Genomic DNA, 22,496 nt, shown 5'->3' with positions numbered 1-22,496 from the left:
CACACCAGACAGGTGGTGGAATGGGCTCTCGAATGGCCAGGTAGCAGTCAGTTGGCCAACCGTTGACAATGGGTGATACAGCAGGAGAGCCACCTTCCCATGGTTCATAGGACCAAAGTTCAAAAACGCAGAGAAGTTTTCTGGAAACTCTTTGTGCGGGCCACATAAAACTTCAGCGCTCTAGCCACATCCAGCGAATGCAAAGTCCTTTCAGCCGGCGATGAAGGCGTCAGAAAAAAGTAAATAAATAAAAAATAAATCAAACACAGGTAAAACCAAGGGCTTGTTTAGATGAAAGTCTGATGGCACCTTGGCCATGAAGTAGCACCCTTTTCTTGTGGAAAGTCAAGCACAGCGGCTTACAGGATCGGGCCTGGATCTCACCAACTCTTGTGCAGAGGTGATAGCCACGAGAAAAGATGTTTTCCACGACAGGAACTTAGGAGCTGAACGCATAGGTTCAAATGCCCCCCCAGCCCCCATGAGCCTGGTCAGCACTAGAGTTACCATGCCGGGGCCAGAGCACTCACGGGGGGCGGGCGAGCGGAACAGTCTTGTGATTAACTCCTTCACCAGACGGTGCAAAAGGCCATTCTGGAGCTATGGGAGATAGCCGCCAGATGTACCTTAACGGAGGCATGGGGCCAGTCCCGATTTGGCCAGTGACAGCAAATATGGCAGTACTAGAGCAGAGCTTCGACCGGCACCAAATCGCAAAATGCTTCTATTTGTATCCGCAGCATTTCAGAGTAGACTATGCTCTAGCCTTGGCGTGAACTTCCTTGCAGTCCGCCGGGAGATCGTAGCCACCGAATTCTAGCGCTGCAGCAGTCAGGCCTTCAGGTTCAGAGACCCTGGATTGTGGTGAAGAATGGCGTCTCATTCCCTGGCGAGAAGATCTGCGACCACTGGTGGGGAGACTGACATGCGGAGGACATCCGGGTACCAGATCTGCCTCGGCCACGCCGGTGCGAGGATCATCCAGCACCGGAGGGAACGCATACAGAAAGGCCTTCCCAAGGGAATGAGGAGTCATCCCCCATTCACCCCCTGCTGGGGGAACCTGCAACACTTGGTGTTTGTCACCATCACAAACAGGTCGATCTAGGGATTGACCCATTTGACTAAAAGGTTCTCCACTATGCCCTGTCGAAGTTCCCACTCGTGGCAAGAGGGAAGCTCCCTGCTCAGAGTGTCGGCGACCGTGCTCTTCACTCCTGCCAGATGAAACGGAATGAGGAACATCTCCCTGGGCGACGGCCCAGTGCCTTAAGTCCTGCACCTCTTTGGAGAGCACTGGGGGATCTGGTGCCACACCGGTTTTCCTGATGTAAAATCAGTGGTATTGTTGGAAGACCCACACCACCTTGTCCTAGAGTGACAGCAGGAACGATTTGAGTGCCCAAAACATCTGCAGCTCCAGAACGTTGATGTGGAACATCTTCTCCGGCAGCCACAGACCTCTGGCGTGAAGGCTTCCGTTGTGAGCTCGCATCCTTGCAGGCAAGCGTCCATAGTGACCGTCTCCTAGTGCAGCAAAGCCTTAAAATCTGCGGCTCCGGTCAGATGAGCGCGCACGCCCCACCACCTTATCACTCGACGGAACCCCTCGAGCGCGATCCTATCTTGGAAGCTTCCGGACACCTGGATCCAATGGGCGTTGAGGAACTCCTCCAGCGGGTGCATCCGTAACCTGCAGAGTCAGATGATGTAAATGCATGACGTCACGCTGAGCAGAGACTTTATGGCCCTCACTGTGGCGATCTTCACTGCCAGCAGCCGCTGCACCTTGCCCAGGATGGCGGCTATCCTCTCTTCTAACAGTGAGGCCATGCATGCCACTGTGATTCGGGACCCCAGAACAGTGTCCTGCAAGAGTCTAGCAGGACTCGGCACAGTTCACAGAGAAACCCAGATTCGTCAGAAGGTGGACGGTCCTCGCTGTGTGGACGACAGCAACTTCTCTTTATCTGGCCCGGATGACCCAGTCGTCCAGTAAGGGCAGACGTGGATCCCCTTGCATTCGTAGATTGTGTGCCACTGCAGCCAGGCACTTGGTGAAGACTCAGGTGCCGACTTCAGGCCGAAGGGAAGGGCCTTGAATTGGTAATGCTTCCCTTGAACGACGAAGCGCAGAAACATGCGGTGTCCTTTGTGAATGGGCATGTGGAAGGGAGTAGGTTCTTACCTGCAACTCCATTTCTCCAGAGTTGGTATCTTTCATGGATTCACATGCTTTGAATAGTCCCTCGTCGTCAGGCTGGGAACCTCCCTTTTTTTTTCTTCAAATAGCGTTTTTCCCTTGACACTTAAGCGCCCCGAAAGGACGTGGATAGGACACTAAGGTACCACCCAATAGGACGTAGGGTATAACTAGACCCACCCCCGTGGCTTCTCAGATTTTAACCTCCAAAGTAGAGGCACCAACTAGGTTTGCATGCAGGGGAGGCCAGCGGGTGCATGTGAATCCAAGAAAGATACCAACGCTGGAGAAATGGAGTTACAGGTAATAAACTACCTTCTCCAGCATTGGATCCTTCATGGATTCGCATGCTTTGAACAGATTACATAGCAGTCATGCATGGTGGCGTGTAATGCAAACCAATACATCAGGAACACAACAAATAAGACCAGCAAAGAAGACATTAGCAGTGGTAACATTGAAAACAGATAACCCAAGGCTGTGGGGCTTACTTTACTGAAACAGGCATTGCAGGACTGCACGTCCCATCTATACATCTGCACCATGCTGCTGCTCCAAGCAATGATGCCGAGTAAAAGTATGTGGCACCGACCAGGAGGCCGCCTGGCAGATGTCCACCAGCAGAATCCCTGACCATAATGCTGATAACGACGCGGTGGTTCGAGTGCGCCCCTCCTAAGGCTTTCCCAGCTTAGAGTGACAGAAGGAACTAGCCGATGAGACCCAGCGAGAGGCCTTGTTTGGAGATTGTGGCTTATGGATCCTCAGTTAAGGGAAAAGCAAACAGTTGTCTTGAACGTCTGAACTACTGAGTACGACTCAGATAAAATGTCAATGCTCTTTTTGCATCCAGCGTATACAGCGCCTTTTCTGCCAATGAAGCAGAAGCGAAGAATGGCGGCAGCACAACAGAAGAGAGTTTATGAAAACTAGTTGGTACTTTTGGAATAAAGTGCAGGTTAGTAGCCAACACCACCTTGTCTTTGAAGAAACCTATGGAGGATCAATCACTAGGGCTTGCAACTTCGATATTCTTCTTCCTGAAGTAATGGCCACTAAAAACACCACTTTCCACGACAAGAACTGCAGGGGCGTCGACGACATGGGTTCAAACTGGGCTTTCATCAGACCGACAGTACCAGATTGAGGCTCCAACCAGGAGGGAATATCTTGGGAGGAAAAGTCCGAAACAATCCTCAGAAAATGTTTTACCAGATCACTGAACAGAGGGGTAGCATGCCTCTTCCGAGTGAATCTAGAAATGGCCGCCAGGTGTACTTTTATGGAGAACGCCAAACCTTTCTTTGACAAGTGCAACACGTAGGGCAGAATTTGTTCCGATGAAATGCGTAAAGGGTCAGCCTGGGATGGACCCTTGCAATACACACAAAACCTTTTCCATTTGCATGCATAGGAGACATTCGTAGAGGGACCTCTAGCCACCTCCAAAATGCGGCAACAGTCACTAGGAATGTTCAGTAGGCCAAACTCGGAGAAGTCAGGAGCCACACTGTTAGGGAGAATTCTCTGTTTAGGCTGAATTTCCTAACCTAGTGAGTCCCCGAGCAGCTTTGCTGGATTTTTGGGGTTTATTTTTTTTTTCTCCTGCCAAGAGTGAGACTTTTACGCTCACTCTTGGACATGACGAGAGTGTTTCTGTGACTTGCTATGCAGTATTTTTTCCCCATAGGCTATCATTGGGTTTTGAATGTGTGTTACACAGCACCCTCCGTGCAGTAACACAGGGGTGTCATAGTGACCCCCAAACAGTCTCCACACCCTGGGGCTGACCAATGTCTCCCTGGGTCTGTAAAGTCACCATTGACTTTACTAGTCTTAATTTAGGAACTTAACCAGTACAAACCATCTTACTGTGGAAGTACTGGTAGGGGCAATTAGATTGCCCCTGGGTCTGTTGTCGAGGGGGTACTGTCCCGTCCCCCCCTCGCCGAGTTCTGGCTGGTGGCAGTGGATACCACGGAAATATTCCACCAGAATATTTCCCAATGGGATTTCCCCATTGTTTTGAATGCACCACTTTTTGGTGCAATGTTAAAGATACCGCCGGTTTATTTATTTAATATAAATTCACCGGTTGGGATTTGTTGCCAGAACTCGCGGCCAAAATGGCGTCTAGGTTCACTTCAGTAACCCTGAACCCGAGTCGAGCCTTTGTTCCACTTTTGGCGGGCTTCTGCACAGAAGCCCTCCAAAGTGGTGCCATTCTGTCTGGGTACGACAGGGGATGTGGGAGGGGGTTTAGGCACCCTGGACTGAGTTGCCTTGCCAACTCAAGTCGCACTCTGGTGTGATTGGCCCAAGTGGTGAGCCCCCCCTCACTCCCCCCCCGCTCACCACTTAGCATGTTTGAGTGACAGCTAGGCTGTATGAATGGGGGTTTGCTGCATAAAAAGCAGGGTTTTTGGGACTGGTTCTTCAGAAGTCGCCACAGGACCTAAGAAGCCGAAGAGGGAGAAGCCGAGCCGACCTGCCAAGACGACACCACCGGTGGAGCCCTGCAGAACCGTCTCACCACTTTTTTTCCCCCGACGACAGAGGAGATCTCCCGCCGGAGAGTCTTCTTCCCTTGACGGGTGGGGACAACCAGTTTCTGCCTTCTTTTCGCCGTCCCGAAGCATCTCGTGGCCGCCTGGCCTGTGCCAAGCACCCCGGCAACCGGGATACCACTTTTTACCTCAACCGCGAAAGAGGGGTAAAATCCTTTGTGACCGGAAAACTCCACGGCTGGTCTCTTCCCTGGTAGTGCAACGATCTGCAGCTTTCCTCCACGTCGGGATCACCTCTTCCCCTGGACGACGCCGCGACTTGCACGCACTACCAGGAACAACTACCACCGCTGGAGGATCCTTTCCACTTTTAAAAAAGGTACTGTGTTCCGCCCGGCTTCCCTTGCCACCGATTATACGGGGTAGATTTAGCCCTCAGCTCTCGAACCTGGGTAAGCCTGGGACACCCTAACTAAACTTTTCTAATCTCAGAAAAACCTTTTCTACTCACCTGTAAAGACTTGTGACATTGTGTGATCTTGGGCATATTTTCGCCGGGCTCCCTCTAAAGCAGGCCCCGAACCAATTCTCCTTGTCCCACAATTGATTGTCTTTCTAACCTTATGTGAAAAGTGTTTTACTTTGATGTTTGCATTACTCCTACCTTTTCCCCTCCCTTTTCAGTAACTTGTTGGAGTGCCATCTAATGTTAAGCGCTCACCTCTGTTTGGAAATAAGTGGTGTTAACTTAGACTTGTCCAACAAATGACTAGGGATGTACATATAATTAATAGTGACCGTTTTGACTTACTTACCTTTTTCTGTGCTAGTGTAATTTATGAGTGTGCCTTTAAAATAAATAAGTATATACTTTTACACCTAGCTCTGGTCAGTGTTTGCTTATACTACTGTGCCTCTGTACCTATCCTGTATCCTCTATATACTGTCTAACTCTTCTTGAGGGAAGTCTGACTGCTCAGCCACAGCTACCACAGTGAATCTGTGTGGTACAGACTGCTACCAAGTGGGTTTACTGCCAACACCTGTAGACTTAAATCTTTTGCAGTGGTCCCAGAGGGAACTGCACAGGTTTCTGCCTAACACACACCGTCAGGCTGAGAGCCCAGGTCGCGGTGCCAAACTGCACCCTTGTCTTGAAACAGAAGGTCCGATGTCACTTGTAACCGCACTGGTTCTGCTACGGCTAGATGGAGTAGGTCTGAGAACCACGGCTGCCTGGCCCAGTACGGGGCCACCAGGATCACACAGCACGGGTAATTCTGAATCCACTGAAGGGTCTGCCAAATAAGTGGAAACTGAGGGAATGCGTACGCGAACATGCCCATTCACGGGAACGCATCCCCCAGCGAACTAGCCATCTGCTGGCAAACTCCTTGCACTTTCTGTTCTCGAGTGGCAAAAAGATCCACTGAAGGACGACCCCATTTCCAGAAAATGCTCGACACCTGCTGTTCCTTCAGCGGCCACTTGGAGTTGGTTTATTTCTCTGAGGGAGTCCGCCTGCACGTTCAGCACCCCCGGCAGATGAAACGCCACAATATTGATGTTTTGTTCCAGGGCCCAATGTCATAGTTCCTGAGCCTCTCTCGAGAGTACCCTGGAATGGGTGCCCCCTGCTTCCTGAGGTAAAACATTGTGGTTGTATTGTCCAGCAAACACTCACCACAGAGACTTGTATGTGCGGCAAAAATTATTTTAGAGCCCAATGAACTGCTCTCAGTTCCAGCACATTGATATGAAGACTCGATTTGACTGGAGACCACAGACCTTGAACCTGGAAGGTCTCCAGATGCGCTCCCCACCCTGTCTGAGAGGCATCCGTCACAATTGTAACTTGAAATTCTGGCTCCAACAACGGCACTCCGAGTCAGATCGTCCGAGAGCTGCCACCATCGAAGAACTTCCTTTAAGTCGCTGTTGACCACCACCTTGTCGGACCATGACCCGCCAGAAACTCTTGCACTGGCCTCATGCAGAGACAATCCTTCACCAACAGAATACATGACGCCATGGCTCCCAACAGCGACATGTACTTTCTGACCGACATTCTCATACCGACTCGCCTCTCTGCCGCTTTCAGCTTAAGTTTTTGAACTCTCGCTGGAAGGCTTCACCAGGCCTGACTGAGTTTGGAATTCTGCGCCCAAAAATACCAAGCTCCTGGAGGGAGGTAGATCTGACTTTTCGAAGTTCACGGCGAAGCCTAGTCGTAACAGCCGCATGGTAACGTTGAGACTTGCCTGCGTCAACGCCAGAGACGAGCCGTGTATCAGCCAGTCGTCCAGGTAAGGGTAGACGTGATGACCTTCTCTTCGGAGCCACGATGCCAGCGATAAACATTTCGTAAATGTCCTGGGGGACGATTTTAGACCGAACGGGAGCACTCAGAATTGGTAATGAGTTTGACCCACCACAAAACGCAGGAATTTCTGGTGTCGTTGACGCATAGGTATGTGGAAATATGCATCCTGCAAATCCAACGACGCCAGAATTTCTCCCGGCTGAACCGACCGAATGACTTCCTGAAGAGTGAGCATCTTGAACTTCAGAGTCTTGTTCAGCGCCAGAATGGGTCGCCACTTGCTGTTGGGTTTCTGGACCACGAAGTAACAGGAGTAAACCCCCTGAACCCTCTCAGCCACTGGAACCAATTCTATAGGCCCTTTCTGTAGAATAAATACAACCTTCTGCTGTAAGGTGTGAAGATGAGGTTGCACAGAATACACGGGAGGAATGGGAATCAGTGGGTCCTTGAATGCCAGAGTGGCCCAACCGCACCGTGTCCAACACCCAACGGTCTGATGTAATTTTGTCCCATTCGACAATGTGTAGGGCTACTCTGCCCCCAGCACATTTCCTCGAAGAGTCATTGCTGTGATAGTTTACCCTTGGCGGAAGAGCGCTGTCCTCTCCTTCTGGATGCCTGAAAATCACGTGTAGGCTGCACTGCCCGTCTATATCCTTGTGAGGAGTATTCAGACGATTGTAATTTCGGTCTTTGGAGACAGCAAACTGGGCATTTCCTGAAGCTCCACAGAAGGGCCGAAAGGACCGCCCACTTTGCAAAGCCCCCCAATGACCACCTTATCGGAGTCCTCTTTCATGCCCTTGAGGGCTTTATCTATTTATTCCCCAAACATTGTTCCCCTTCACAGGGCATGTCCAGTACCTTGTAATGAACCGGCCTAAAGTCTGTACACTTTAGCCAGGCCTGCCTCCTTAGTACCACCCCATTTTTTATCTGCTTGAAACCAGATTCCCCAAAATCTACAGCGATGTGAATGCTGTGATTTGACACCTCACCTTCACGCACCAGCAACATGGCCGCCTTTCGGTGTTCTTCGGGTAGATGTTCTAACAGGGGCTAGCCGATGCCACATTTCGTGGTCATAGCGTGCCATAATAGTCAACAAGTTGGTGGCTTTAACTGTCGTCGCCCCCACCATTGAAATCTTTTTCCCCCCCAGAAGGCATCTTGCGTCACTGTCAGGAGGTGCAGTGCATTTGTGCTGTGTTCTGGCTTTCCTGCTAGCGCTGCTGACACCACTGATTCAGGGGTGGGTTGTGCAACCAAACACTAAGTTTTTTCCTCTAACCTGCCTTTAACTGCAGTCTCTGAAAATGGCTGGCGCATGGTGCATAGGCCTTCTTGCCAGACAAGGTCCAGGATAGGAAGGGAGAAACCGCCTTCCTTCTTTTTCGCATGTGGTCAAATAGGAAGCATTATTTTCGTTCTTCCTCTGGTGTCAGAACAAACTCGACAGGCTTTGGCCATCATGGCATGAAACGCCCCAATGTCATCCGGGGGCGACGGTTGCACCAGGCTCCTATGAGCCTCTATTTCCACATCAGACTCGTCGGGTCTCTTGATGGCAACGGCAGAGATGGAGTCCTTGGGACCCTGGTCAGAGATCTGCAGTTCACCCTCCTCCGGGTGGGAACTAGGAGGTTGTGCTCATCGGCCGGGAAGCCGGCAACTCAGCCGTGAACGCGGAGGGGCATCTGCCGCGTCGACGATAGGTGTTACCGGGGGTGTATCTTAATCCAGTTGTCTTAATATGGAATGCAGTGTAGATAAGACCTGGAGGGACAGCACCGACCGTGGGTTCAGTAGAGGAGACGCAGGTGGAACATTCTGTACTCCGGGCCAACGCCCTGTAAGCCGAGGCTGGTTGGGTTCACCACAGGCTCTCGCTCCATCAACACTGAAAGGGCGGACTCCTGCTGTAAGAAGGTGTCCGGCAGAAGGGCATCATACACCAAAGGCTGCAAACTCCAGTCACTGGTAGCACGTCGACGACGAGAACCGTGGGCCCTTGATCGCCGTCACCACTGTGACGACAGACTCTGTAGCCATCGTCGATGGGACTCCCGCCGACGGCGCTGGCAGCTGTGGCACATATTAAGGTGATCCTGTCTTTTGTGACTCTGGATAGGTGCTTTGAAGATTCTCTACTCAAGGAAGACCTATGATGGTCCCCTGAAGGGGAGCGTTTTGAAGAGTCCTTTTTCGAAGAAGATCTCAGGCCTTTGGGACTGGTCAGACTCATCAGGTGTTTCCCCGAAGAGGGGCGGCCACTCTTTTCTGTAGGCCGTGACTTCTTTGCCGGTGGTTCAGCCGACCGGTGAGGAACTGCAGGAGCAGGTCTCTCCGAAGTTGGGCTGCACACCAATCCTACCTCCGATTGAGGGTAGGCCCCATCGTTCAGCCACGCCATCAACCGCCGATTGCGGTCCTTCAATGTTTTCTGCGAGAAATCCTTGCAGATGTCGTAGGTATCGGCGGAATGATGAGGGTAGAGGCAATAGAGGCAGTCCATGTGCCAGTCCCCTTCATATACCTTTTTCATTCCGCAAGTAGCGCAGGGCCGAAACACTTTTCCCGACATTGTGAAAAAATGATCACAACACCATGTGTAGAAAGCACAAGGTGACCCCGACATTGGAGACGGTTGAAATCTGAGGAGAAGCCGTGGGGGTGGGTATATTTATACCCTATGTCCTATTGGGTGGTACCTAAGCACCCTATAATGACGTCGATAGGACACTAAAGTGTTGATGTTTTCCAAGGGAAAACGCTGTTTTAAAAGAACAGATTCCCAGCCTGATGGGGAATATTCAAAGCATGCGAGTCCATGAAAGATGCTGGAGAAGTACGCATCCTCAAAGATGACAAAGTCTCCCTCTTCCAGCTGTCCCAGCACGTGTTGAAGAGTGACCATTTGGAACTTCTAAGACTTTATGTATAGGTTGAGTCGCCGCAGGTTGAGGATGGGCCTCCAGCCCCCGTTCGTCTTTCATACGAGAAGTACCTTGTAAACTCTGGAGGCTCCCTTTGGGACCAACTGTAGCGGCCCTGCCTTATCATGGCCGGAACTTCCAGCAGCAGTTTTCCTGCAGTGCCACCGGTGGTATGAGGACCCTTTCGTTGGAACTCGTGTGCCCGTGGGCGACCAGCACCCAACAGTCGGTGGAGATGGTCTTCCACACGCTGGTGAAGTTAGCCAGCCGGCCTCCCTCTGTGGTATATAGGTGGGGGCCAGACATCCCAGCCAGTTCATTCCTGCTTGGAGGTAGACCGACCGGCCGCCTTGCAGTCCTGGATGACAACGAGGATGAGTGTTGGCGATAAGAGGAACCTCTGCCAAAACTCTCGGGTAGACTTTCCTCCCGAGGACCTAGGAGAGTCATTAATGGCCTGGAGGTGCTTAGTGGCCACACTGTTTGAGGCGGCTTCGACCGGCTCTGGAGAGGACGACTCCTTGACAGGCGCAGCATTGAGTACACCCTTGGTGGATGCGATAGAGAATGGTGAAGTGGAATCGACACAGGAGGGAGGAATATCGAGACGATGTACATTTAATAATAGCATTATACCCATGAACTGCCATTTATTGTTCAGTTTATTTTGCTTGCATGTTAAAATCAATAAAAACAGTTACAAAAAAAAAACTACGGTCGATGCTGTAGCGTGCCCAGGGCATGTGCCGTCTGTGTCCTCCTTGATGGCCTGTAGGGACTCATCCACCGCTTTCCCAAAAAGATTGTCCCCGAAGGGCATGTCCAAAACCCTGGTCTGGGCCTCCTGTTGGAAGTTGGCGGCCTTGAGCCAGCCACAACGGTGAACGCCAATGCCATTGCCCATCTGGCATAACCCTGTGCCCGCGATGTCCGTGGCCACCGTGATGGCGTTGTCCGACACTACCTCAACCTCTTGAGTAGTAGAGGTGCAAGCTTGTACCACAGCTCCTGGTCGTAGCGTGCCACGATAGCGAGGTCGGCCTCGATGGTAGTCGCCGCAGAGTAGATGACTCCTACTAATGGCATCCAACTTCTTCCACTCGTGGTCAGGAGGGGGTGGATGCTGCAGAAGACGTGCCTGACTACTTGGCTGCTGCAGAAACCACTGGTGATGGTTGGGCCGCATGCACAGGCGCAGAGTCCGGCACCCTATACTACTTCTCTAGGACAGTAGAAGAGTTCTTCATAAGCATTAGTCCTTCATCCCAAATGTCATCCAGGAACGGAACCTACAGGCTGGTCTTCCCCTTTGCCTCGCGGTTCTGGTATAAGAAAGCATCCTTCTCCTCCTGTGTGAGTTTGTAAAGCTCTGATGCTCTGGAGATCGCATGGAGCGATTCTATCTCGTCTGGTGGAGAGGTTCTGGGTGGTGGCAACGGGGGGGCGGGGTCATCCATGCCCATCGTCACCCATGCCTGCCGCAGTCTCACCCGCGAAGGGTGAGAGCCAGTGGGTGCATCTTTGCCAGTGGTTCCCTGCCAGCGGAGCGGCAGATGCTGTGGTGTCCATCACCAGCATCCTCCTCCATCTCAGATGCCAACGTAAGAAGGGTAGATCGAATGTCCACGGAAAGGTCTCTAGGTGGCAGCTGGGGCGCAGGAGCCGGGCTATGGCCCTAGTCATCCTGAGGCTCTGACAGCATCCTAGTCGTCGCCACCCTCGTCACGGGCGCGACTCAGACGTCTCCCTCATCGCCATCCAGGATGGTATGGAGGTCAACAATTGAGGTCTGTTCCCTGGAGCACCTAAACACCTCCAATCCCCCCCCAAAACCCTTTCTTCACATCCAGACGGGACGTCTTGGGTAGATCGGCATCCTCTTATCTGGGGTCTTCTCAATTGGCATAAACAAAGTCTCCCTCCTGGGAGGGACAACCTTGCCGTCTGAGGGCCGTCCTGCAGGTCCGCCCCCGTGGCCTTTAAAAAGGGACACAACCACCACCTCAATGGAAGGCGCCGCCTTCGTCGGGTGTACCCGAGCCTTCACGGACAAGCCGGGCACTTTGTCCTGCTTGGCCTTAACGGTTACTCCGGATACCCTTTCCTTGGCCTTCTCCTTATGGGTCGGGCCCCCGCACCCCCTTGACCTTATCCGCCGCGGGTAGGCCGGAAGTTGTACTCTGTTTGGTCTTCTCCTTGGTAGTAGTATCCAGGGCCACCTTCAGCTTGCCTGGGTAATCTGACTTTCTCTTGGAAGTACATCCAGAGCGTTGACTGGAGACCGATGCATCCGGAGATGTCAAATGTGCCCTGGCCGATGAGGAGCCCATCGCAGCGGCGGTCCCGACAGTAGATGACTCGTAGTGCTTGGCCTTTTGTTGGACCCCTGTGGGAGGGGCGTCCTCAAAGGACTTAAAAGCCCGCTCGGCTTTCCAGGATCCGGGAGAGACATGCTCCTGGGAACCACCCGGTGCAGAGGCCTTGGCCTGCAGCCACTCTTCCAGCCGCTGACGCCGATCCTTCAATGTGTGTTTCGAGTGTTCACTGCAAAACGCACAATCCTCCTACTAATACGTTGGTACAGGCAGTACAGGCATTGGGAATGCTTATCGTCCATGTACATACACATTCTGCAAACCGCAGTGGGAACAAAACGTGAAAAGGAAAGGGGGAAGGAGAATCCTTCTCACCCGACATGATCCACAGTGAAGGCCTGAAGATTCTTCTGGAAGCTTCCACGAAGAAATGCAATGAAATCTGCCCTTGGGGGGCTCTGAAGAATCCAAATCTGAAGGAAGATCGATGGAGCACACAGGGTCGATTATTTTTCTGTCAGAGTAAACTCAAAATAGAGTAACTCTTCCAAAAAGTAAAATATGCAGTAAAAGCCCGAGAGCTAAACACGAAGACGCCGAACACTTGAATGTGTGGTAAAAATCTGAAGAAGGCTGGATTCTGAAAAATCCAGATGAGGGGCTTAGATAGAGGGCAGTCATCGGCTGGGGCAGTATGACTCAGAGCTCACATTGGCTGTTAGGAGGAAGACAGTACAGACTTTTTTACCGAGGATTCCCAGCCAGACGACGGGGAAGATTCATGAGCATGTGAATCCATTCCAGACTCCATGCTGGAGAAGAGAGCCCACAACCAAGCCTTTGTCTTCGGCAGCCGAACTCTTCAAAATCTGCAAGGAGCTGGCCAAACCTACTGCAGTCTGCCTCTCCTGTTTTTCCCGCCACCCTGAAGCACTCACTTGTGCACCCCCCTCGAGAAATCCACAACCGCTCTTGCCCAGCAAGCCATCGCCCGATCTCCAGCTCACCTTTTCTTGGCAAACTCTTGGAAAAGCTGGCCATCTTGCAGCTCAACCTCCACTCGATTCTGTTGGTGGTCTCCATGATCCTCAATCTGGTGTTAGAGCTGCCAGAAGCACGGACACTGCTCTCCTGAACATCCGTGAAGACCTACTCTCCCAACCTTGCCTAACATCCCTTCTGTCCTAATCCGACTCAATCCCTCTTCTGCCTTTGACACGGTCAACCATGCCATCCTCAACAGTTTTCGTGACAATCTGGGTATCACTGATCAGGCTCTGGCCTGTGACTTTCCTCTCTGATCGACGCTCCCAGGTCTGACTTAGGCCACCACCCCACCCCAATCCATCTTTCTCTACCTGTAGTGTGCCCCAGGGGTCTAACCTCTGCCTGGTTTTCAACCAATACCTGGCAACTCTCGCCCATCGCATCGGCTCTTTCTGCTCCTATTTTCAGTGCTATGCTGATGACGCTCAACTCATTTTCAGGCTTCCATCGGCCACCTCTTCTCTCATTTCCAATTGCCCGTCTGCCATTCAGGAGTGGTGTACCACCAACGATCTCTTCCTTAATGCCAGTAAGACCGATCCTCCTCATCGGCACACCTTCACCCCCCTTCCCAGACTCTGACTGGCCTCCCTTGGCCCTCCTCCTACCCTCCAGTTGCGAGGCTAAGAACCTCGGGGGACATCTTTGATTCCACGCTTTCCTTTTCTGCCCACATCGGAGGTCTCTAAAAAGTCAACCTTCCTACTACACCTCAGAGGTAGTTTGCCTTCCCTCTCCTTCCCCCCAGAAGCTCACTGGCTCGAGCCCTGGTTCTCTCTAGGCTGGATTACTGCAACAGCCCCCTTCTAAATTTACCCGCTTCTACTCTCCGTCCTTTGCAACTCATCCAGAACAGGACTGCGAGACTGGTCCTTGGCCTCAAGCCCTGGGATCGTATCTTTCCAGCCCTGAAATCTCTTCATTGGCTCCCAGTGGCTGCAAGTGTTTAATTGAAGACCCTCTGCATTGTCCACAAGGCTTTCTGGTGCCTGGGTCCAGTACCTTCAACTCTCCCTCCACAAATAGCTTCCCTGAGCGCTTCGTTCCTCCGCCTCCATCTTCCTCAGTGTCAGCCGTTCACATAGCAACATGCTGGGAGTAGATCCGTTTTCGGCTGGGGCCTCCCTCTGGAATAGCCTCCCTGCCACTCTGAAACTTGAGAACCATCTCTGGTTACGGAAGCAGGTCAAGACCTCCCTCTTTGTTTCTGCCGTCTCTCCTCCTCTCCCCCATTGATCTGTTCTGCTTAGGCATTGTGCACCTGGCCACCCTCTGATTTCAGGCCCAGGTACTTGCCCACCCCGCTACGCACTGCCTCCTGACAACCCTTGCACTTTGGGGTCTGTATCTCAGCACTTCCCACGCCCCCCCATGCACTTCACCCTTACCCGCACTTGCACGTTTTCAATGTCCCTGGGCCTAGTAAGAATTTGTTTTCCCTCGTTTCCCTTCCTTGCCTCGTCATGCTCTGAAACACGTGTATGAGCATGATACAAATAAAAAAGTTACACTGGCTTGCAGTCAAACAACAAATCACGTTCAAAATAATGTGCATAACGCACAGAGCTATCCACGGCCAAGGAGCAGAATTCATACAAAAGAAAAAAAATAAATTTACCAACCGACCCGAACACTCAGATTGTGCAACGACATCAGCCTTAAACCAAAACCTTACACAAGGAAAAAGCTAGGAGGATCCTCCCCTCACCTGGAAGCAAAAACGTGCAACTTCAGGACTCGGGACTGAAATCTCTACACTGGCTCCCAGTGGCTGCGAGGATCAAGTTCAAAACCCTCTGCATTGTTCACAAGGCCTTCTGGGGCCTGGGGCCTAAATACCTTCAACTCTCTCTTCCTAAATATCTTCTTTCCTGAGCCCTTCGCTCATCCGTCTCCAACTCCCCAGGGTCAGCCGCTTCTCGAAGGAACGAGCTGGGGGTAGATCTCTCTCCGCGGCAAGGGCCTCCCTCTGGAACAGCCTTCCTGCCTCCCTGAAACATGAGAACCATCTACGGTTCCTGAAGCACCTCAAAACCCTTCTTTTTTGCTTCTGCTTTCTCTCTCCCCTGCTAAATTCTTCACTGAAACTGCACTGAATCTGCAACTGGGGCACTCTCACCGACCTCGGTCCTGGGCCCAGCCACTCTCCACTTGCACTGCCTCCCTGGCAACCCCTGCACTGCGGGACTGTCTCTGTATCCCTACAGCCCCCCCCCCTTCCCAGCACTTACCACCAGCTGGCCCTATCTATTTATTTTATTCTACTTACCTTGTACTGCACTTCCCCCCCCCCCTCGCACTTGCACTTTTTCCCCTTCCCCCCTACCCCTGCACGCGCGATCTAAATGACACCTGGCCTAGTAGGATCGTTGTCTGTCTTCCCCTTGTTTCCCCCCCCCCCCCTCCCTGCCTCGTCGCGCCTTGAAACACTTGTGTATAGGCGCGTTACAAATGCCATTATATATCATATCATAACTCCCGCCCGAAATACAAAGGACCACCTAAAATTCAGGAAACTACTCAAAACCTGCCTCTTCACCACATAATTGGAATGAATACAGCACCTCCAAGCCCCTTCGCTAGGCTAATCCCAAGTGACAGGGACCGCTGCTATAGAGAAAGGAGCTGTAAACACCACCCAACATGACAAGAAGCACTCAGAACTCATTGGGGAAGGACCACCCCTAGGAACAAAGGGAGACAATGCCAGACAGAACACTTACGCATTAGCTTGCGTCCTATCCAGACAGAATTGCGATGCTTGGCCAGCCTCATATATAGCCAGAGATATAACACTATCAAGTCACATCTAGACAATGTCAGCTTGCACGACATCTAGACAGAACTCAAGATTGGCAACGTGTCATGATAACGGTAATACTAGCCTGCGTCACACCCAGACAAAATTGTGAAGATGAACCTACATCACATCTAGAGAGCTGCGATACTAGCTTGCGTCACATGTAAACAGAATTGTGAAGACTAATATTACGTCGCATAGACAGAATTGTGAAGATTGGCATTGTGTCTAATCTAGACAATTGTGAAGAATAGCACTGTCGCATCAAAACAAAGTTGTTAAATTAGACGGTGAAGATTCAGATGGAATTGTGAAGACTGCCATTGCTTCACATCTAAACAGAAGTCTAATACTAGCTCGCGTCACATCTGTACGGAAGTGTGTAGATTAGTATTGTGTCACAACTAGATCGAACTGTAAAGACTGCACGTGTCATATCTTGACAGAATTGTCAACGTCAGTCTGGTTGAATCTAGATAGAATGCAGAGATTAGCATTGCACCACGTCTGGACAGGATTATGAAGATTAGCATGCGCTGCATCTAAATAGCAATTCCACTAACCAACCACACTAAACCTCACCCCTGTGCATACACCCCCTCATGCTCTACACATACAACTCCAAAGCACTGCAAACCATACGCACTCACCACAACCTTACACAACACATGGCGGCTAATGAACAAAAAGCACACCTAAGCTCAACAAACACGGTTACCGAACTGAGGCTGCCAATGGCATATCACAGCGCTCTTGCTTTTTCTCCCGCTTAACCTCCCAACACATCCCACCCCCCTTTCCTTTTCGGATCCGCCAGAGTACCACTATGGTAAAGGATCTATGCCTTCTCCTCGATTTTGAGGACGAAGGACTGGGATTTTTAGGAGATTAATTTCTCAACTCGTTGGATGACCCAATTTTCGACAGAGTGGATAGGGATTTGGGGACAGTCCTACACATGACAATTTAGCTTTTCACTCTTAAGGTCTTACCTGTCTAACAGGGTTAGACCGACAGCCTGATAAAAACTGGAAGAGACATGCATGGAGGAGAGTTCTCAAGGGCCCTGGTACCATAATGACCGTGTCCGAGTCACTGGGGATGGCTTCAATATAGGACTGGTGGTAGCACTGCATACTGGTAGAACCAAGAAAGTAACAGTGTGATTTTTGGAAGAGTACCAGTACTGCCTTCAAAGCCCATTAATTGGTGGTAGTCTTTGACAGATACACTACAGCCACCAGCACTGATCCCAGTATAAAGCGTGTTCTCACCACCCAACCCCAATATCACAAGAGCAGAGGTTAAGGATGAATATTGCAGTCATTCATACTGGGCCATTGCCCTTCCCTGGATGCAAGATTTGGAAGGTCGTGATAAGTAACTCAGTAAAGTTTTGCAACATTTCTCAATATACAGTACCCCATTATCACAAGGTTGAACAGCAACCAAGACGAACTTCTGACCTGCCAATCAGGCAGAAAAACTGACAGTTGGGGGACCTTGGGCTGCATATATGGTGTGTTGGGCATACGTGCGCCATTGCAAATGGTTTGCTGCACTGCGCACAGTCTTTAGAGCCTGCTGCAGAAGCAGATTTTCCAACTAGTTAAACAAGGAGTGGCAGATAAACTGGCAAAAGAGTGGTGCAGCAGACAGACACTTCGGCGTCCTTAGGTAGTCAAGTTCACAATAGCATGAACTGAAGCGTTGCAATTCAATCGGTACCCATAATGGAAGGACAGCTTACACAATTAAAACTTTACGTGCAATAAACAACTTATTAGCAAAGGTTTTTAGCAAGTAGTCATAATGTATTGTATCAAAAGTAAACCTACTTTGTCGACGCCCATTTTCTTAAACGATGCTTGCAACATCTTGTAGTTCTGAATGTACTCATGCTCTAACTTGGCTTGGAATTTAACTTTCTTTAGGGCCACTGAGCCAGGGAACAGCATATCCATGAATTGACAGTAAGCACTACCTGCAAAGAGGAACATTATTATAACACCAGGCAGATAGAATGTATTGAAATTCTTCCAAATACGCTGAACCAATTTCTCCACCCAACCATAGGGTTGGCCGTTGGATAACCTGCCCCACTGCATCAGCAGCCACTCTCTCCTAAACAAAGCCACACCAATACCCTCTTATTTTACAGAGCCTCACACAGGGATGCCAACATTATTGGCAAACGGGTGCCATATTAGACCACTTACCTTACCCAAGGTGTAACCTTTCAAGTTGTAGCCTACTAGTCACACAATACAAACATTTGTGATCAAAAGGTAATACATTGGTTCAAGATCTTGTGTACAGGTGCAGAGCTCGCGCCAACCATGACCCAATAAAGCATCAAATATGTGGGTGGGGAGACGGATCAAGGTTGCTTATTCTTGGTGCAGCTATGTGTCAAACCGATGGAGATCCGGAACCAAGAAACATTGGTTCAAATCCTCGTTTCCTCATTTCTCAACTGTGACCCTTGGTGTTAAAGGGAACCGCTCACACTCCGTAGGAGTAATTTTAGGATCAGAGAATAGTCACTAGGAGCGTGGACTGAGATATGTGGGCTGGCCAAATCTGTCATGTTGTATGACATGTATGTGGTGAAAATAAAAGTGAAAACAAGAAATCACGGATAGTTTAAATTTAATTAGTTGGTGTTTAGTGAATAAAACTAGAACGTGACACGAAGGCGTGGAGCTGCAACGATTGGTGCACGCTCATAGGGTGTTTTTTTCTGAAAAGCATTAATAAAAATGTAAAAATAATGAGTATTGACAGTCAAGTGTGACCAAGTCAAAATGGGGGATATTACTCTGCTTATACATTTGTGCAAAGTTTCAGAAACATGCACCCAAGCTTTACAGTACAGTGCAGAATGGGTTATCGGCACGGCAGGCAAGATGTTCATGCAATGGCCACAAGGGGGATCACTAGCAAAAGCAGTTTTGCCACATGACATACTTGCATGCAGCATACACAGGAAAAAGTTAGAAGAGGCTAGCGAGCTTAGAGCTCTGGAAAATGAAAACTGGATGCTTAATCAGTGCAAAGAGGGGGAGGAGGGGTGAGGAGCCTTTTGCTCCCCCCCCCGCCGCGCCTGAAATAAATGGCGCTAGTATGAAGGAGTGTACCCATTAAGAGAGCTTAAGGCGACAATAAGGTACAGCAATCAGACAGGAGTCGCCTGCACAGAGCATCGACGAAAAGTCCAGAAAGAGATGTAATCACTCCTCTCCTTGTCCCGTGGGTCTACAAGTACGTCCCTAGACAAGGCGGGAGATAAAAAGATGGAAAGGAGAGAAAGGTAAGACTGATGACAGCGCTCCTACAGAACGAAGGTCAGATTTTGCTCAAACTTGATGGGAAGAGCATTGAGGAAGTAAGGCAAACAAGATCAGGATGACCAAGATAAAGATAGAGAACAAGAGAAATGATGGAAAGAGAGAAATGATAGAAAGAGGACAAGGCTAAAAGGATAGACAAAGACGGGAACATGAGCAGCTGAAAAAAAAAGCAGGGGTGCAAAGAAAGTACGATAACAAGCTGAGAGCAACCGAAGAACGAGAAGTTAGAAAAGAGGAAGAACAGAAATTAAGAGATCAAAGAATGCAAAGACACAGGTAAAAATACATAGGGCAAACGAGAAGAGATGAAGACAGGAAGACGAAAGAGTAAGGGAAGAAGCAAGGACACAAAGGTTGTAGAAAGAACAAGGAGACAAAGGGCACGCAACATGGATTGCATAGAGAAAGTTAATGGAACCTAATCCAGTAGCAGCATGGGAAGACAGATTCCAGACATGAACCAGTGCCATGTCCATCTAGAATAAACGTAGATTATTTTGACAAAACCTTGGAAACAAAAAATTGATAGACATCACGATACGAGGACCAAAATGGAATTAAAATAAAAAAAAACACGATTTGAAAGTACCCAGTCGTAAGGCAAAGAGGGAAGGCTGTCCTATCTTAAACATAGAGCTTTGTCTTTAGACAGGCTCACTCTGAACAGACGCGAAAGAGGGAACTCGCGGGATGGGGACAGGATGCGTCAGAGAAACCTTCCGTGGGGAAGAGGGACCAAATGCATGTGGTCCTGAGGGCTGTTCTCCGACAGACAATGAAGACAGACAAGAAAGATGTCAGATTTGGACCCACCCAAATTACAGAAGTGAGAACCCCTGGCACGACCAGGTCGTCCCAAAGGCGATTCCCAGAGTGAGAGGGGGCGACTCGCCACCTTATGCGAGCAGACAAAGGTCACTACCGGGAAGAAAGCGGTGTGGAACAATTGTCCCCGCTATAGCCAGACAGACGATGGGGGATGAATGAGCTCTCGCAATTCCTTGCTAGAGAAAGCAGGGGCCAGACCGCAGTATATACCCTGTCCACAGATGGATAAGGATAGTTTAAGGTGTAAACTCCCCAGTTCAACTTCCGGCGCTGGGAAATGGATACACGTAAGAAAGTTACAAGAAGAAACACGTTAGCTATATTAAAAAGGTCTTCTAGGAGCTATCCTTGTAGAGAGAGCGAGCGACATTTGGCCGTGAGTCGGATACGCTAGTGTCACTGCGTAGAATACTGCTCACGATGGAGCACTGTTTAATCTGAGAGTGGCAGTCTGGATAGCGCTTAAGAGTGCAGTATCCAGATACATCAGCTATGGGAGCTATAATGGCACGAAAGATGCAGGAAGGGGAGGATCCCCTTTACATTCAGAATTTTCAGGAGGATGGAATGGAAACGCGGCCTGTATTTTACCATATATTATGTCAACGGCTGCCAGATGAAGTGCAGACAGCTCAGGAAGCTGGTGGGTATGGAGGCGAAACCATGGTACGAAACACAGCTGACCATTGCGCATTATTGCAGGAGAAAAACCCAAGGACAGATGAAGAGGCAAAGTTAGTGCAGAAGAAATTGTCAAAATACGCCATAGAAGGGGCGATGTTGACTACTAGAGAAGGGCCAGGATCACAAGCAAGCAGCAGGCATGCCACAGGGGAATAACCAAGGGCAGTTTAATAATGGATTCGTACCAAGGGGAGCTTCCAGAATAATCGGGGACATTTCCAGAATAACCAAGGTGGGTTTCAGGATAGACAGAATGATAATCAAGGCATGCAGGCAGGGCAAATTAGGAGATTTCCTCCTGAATGTTGGACATGTGGAATGACGGGGCACCTAGCGTGAACATGTGGGAGCTAAGGGTTTATGCAGAATGTGCAGATCTGGAGCGGGGCACCGCTTATACGCCTGCACATCACTGGGTGACATGTGTTTAGTGCTATCTGCAACTCCCAATGCTCAAGAGGAACTAAGGGTTGACGTCACTATAGGAGGCACATCCTTTTCTTTTTTGGTAGACACCAGTGCAATGTGCTCATGTTCACGGGAGGGGAAATTTACATTATTGGGAAATGTCTCGAATGCTCAAGCTTTCACAGGAGCTACAAGTATAGTTCCTTTTACTGACAGATCTCAGCGCCATTATTGTACTCAAGGCAGACACCCGTTAATATACTGGCCCGGGATTTTATGACAAAATTAAAAATGAGGATTTAATTTACTGACAAAGGCATACTGTGGTTAGAGCCAGGGGTTAACATGGCTACCTGGTTAAGTAGGCAAGACAGAATACATTTTTATTTAGGCCAAGGATACCTATGATGAAGAAGGGGGGGGGGGGGGTGAGTTTTTCCCCTCAGAATTACAAGCAGCTTAAGTGTGAGGAGAATTAGCTATGCTTGGAGGAGTGGATATTGATGGCAGGACATGGAGCACAGCGATTGCCATTGGAGAGGGTTACAGATTGACCGACGTTACTGACTAGGATAGGTTTAGAGACCACCCATCAGATAACGAAGTAGTATTTGAAGTGAGTATCACTTAGGACAATAAGACGTGAAGTGCCTCAGAAAAGGATAGCACGGCAGCGTCCTGAATTTCTGACGAAGACATGGCGGAAGTGCCAGTTCATAATGGACTACAGGCCCCTACGACGTAGTCCTATTGCAGGGGGTTGGAGAAGTTAAGATTAAACTGAAGCCAGGAGCAATTTTGCCTCCAGCACAACTGTATCCCATGTCTCAAGAGGCAGACAAGGGTATTTTTAAGACAATATCTGCCATGATGGATCAGGGCATCTTGGTGACGTCAAGTCACCATGCAATACGGCAGTGTACCCTGTGGGAAAATAAACGAGGGGGGGGGGCGGGGGTTGTGGTGTTTAGTGCAAGACATGCGCTCAACCAGATTGTAGAGGCAGTTTCCCCTCTAGTTCATGATCAAGCAACAATCTTATGTAGTATTCCAGTTGAGGCGCGATTTCTCACTGTGATGGACTTGAAA

At 49.9% G+C, this 22,496-nt stretch overlaps 1 protein-coding gene across 4 annotated transcripts in view; it reads right to left on the bottom strand.

Moving 5' to 3' along the window:
- MAPRE1 (microtubule associated protein RP/EB family member 1) overlaps positions 1–22,496 on the bottom strand; it is a 175,078-nt gene that overhangs the window by 135,721 nt on the left and 16,861 nt on the right. For all 4 annotated transcript variants that reach the window (XM_069651029.1, XM_069651027.1, XM_069651028.1 and 1 more), the window contains exon 3: positions 17,973–18,118. In XM_069651029.1, coding sequence (XP_069507130.1) covers positions 17,973–18,118 — 146 coding nt within the window. The remainder of the gene's footprint in view (positions 1–17,972; positions 18,119–22,496) is intronic.

Source organism: Ambystoma mexicanum, chromosome 3p, assembly GCF_040938575.1.
Source record: "Ambystoma mexicanum isolate Mex_15411 chromosome 3p, UKY_AmexF1_1, whole genome shotgun sequence".
In the NCBI taxonomy this organism is placed as follows: Eukaryota; Metazoa; Chordata; class Amphibia; order Caudata; family Ambystomatidae; genus Ambystoma; species Ambystoma mexicanum.
Note: the sequence above shows the minus strand (reverse complement) of the source record. Positions and strands in the feature narration are given on the sequence as shown.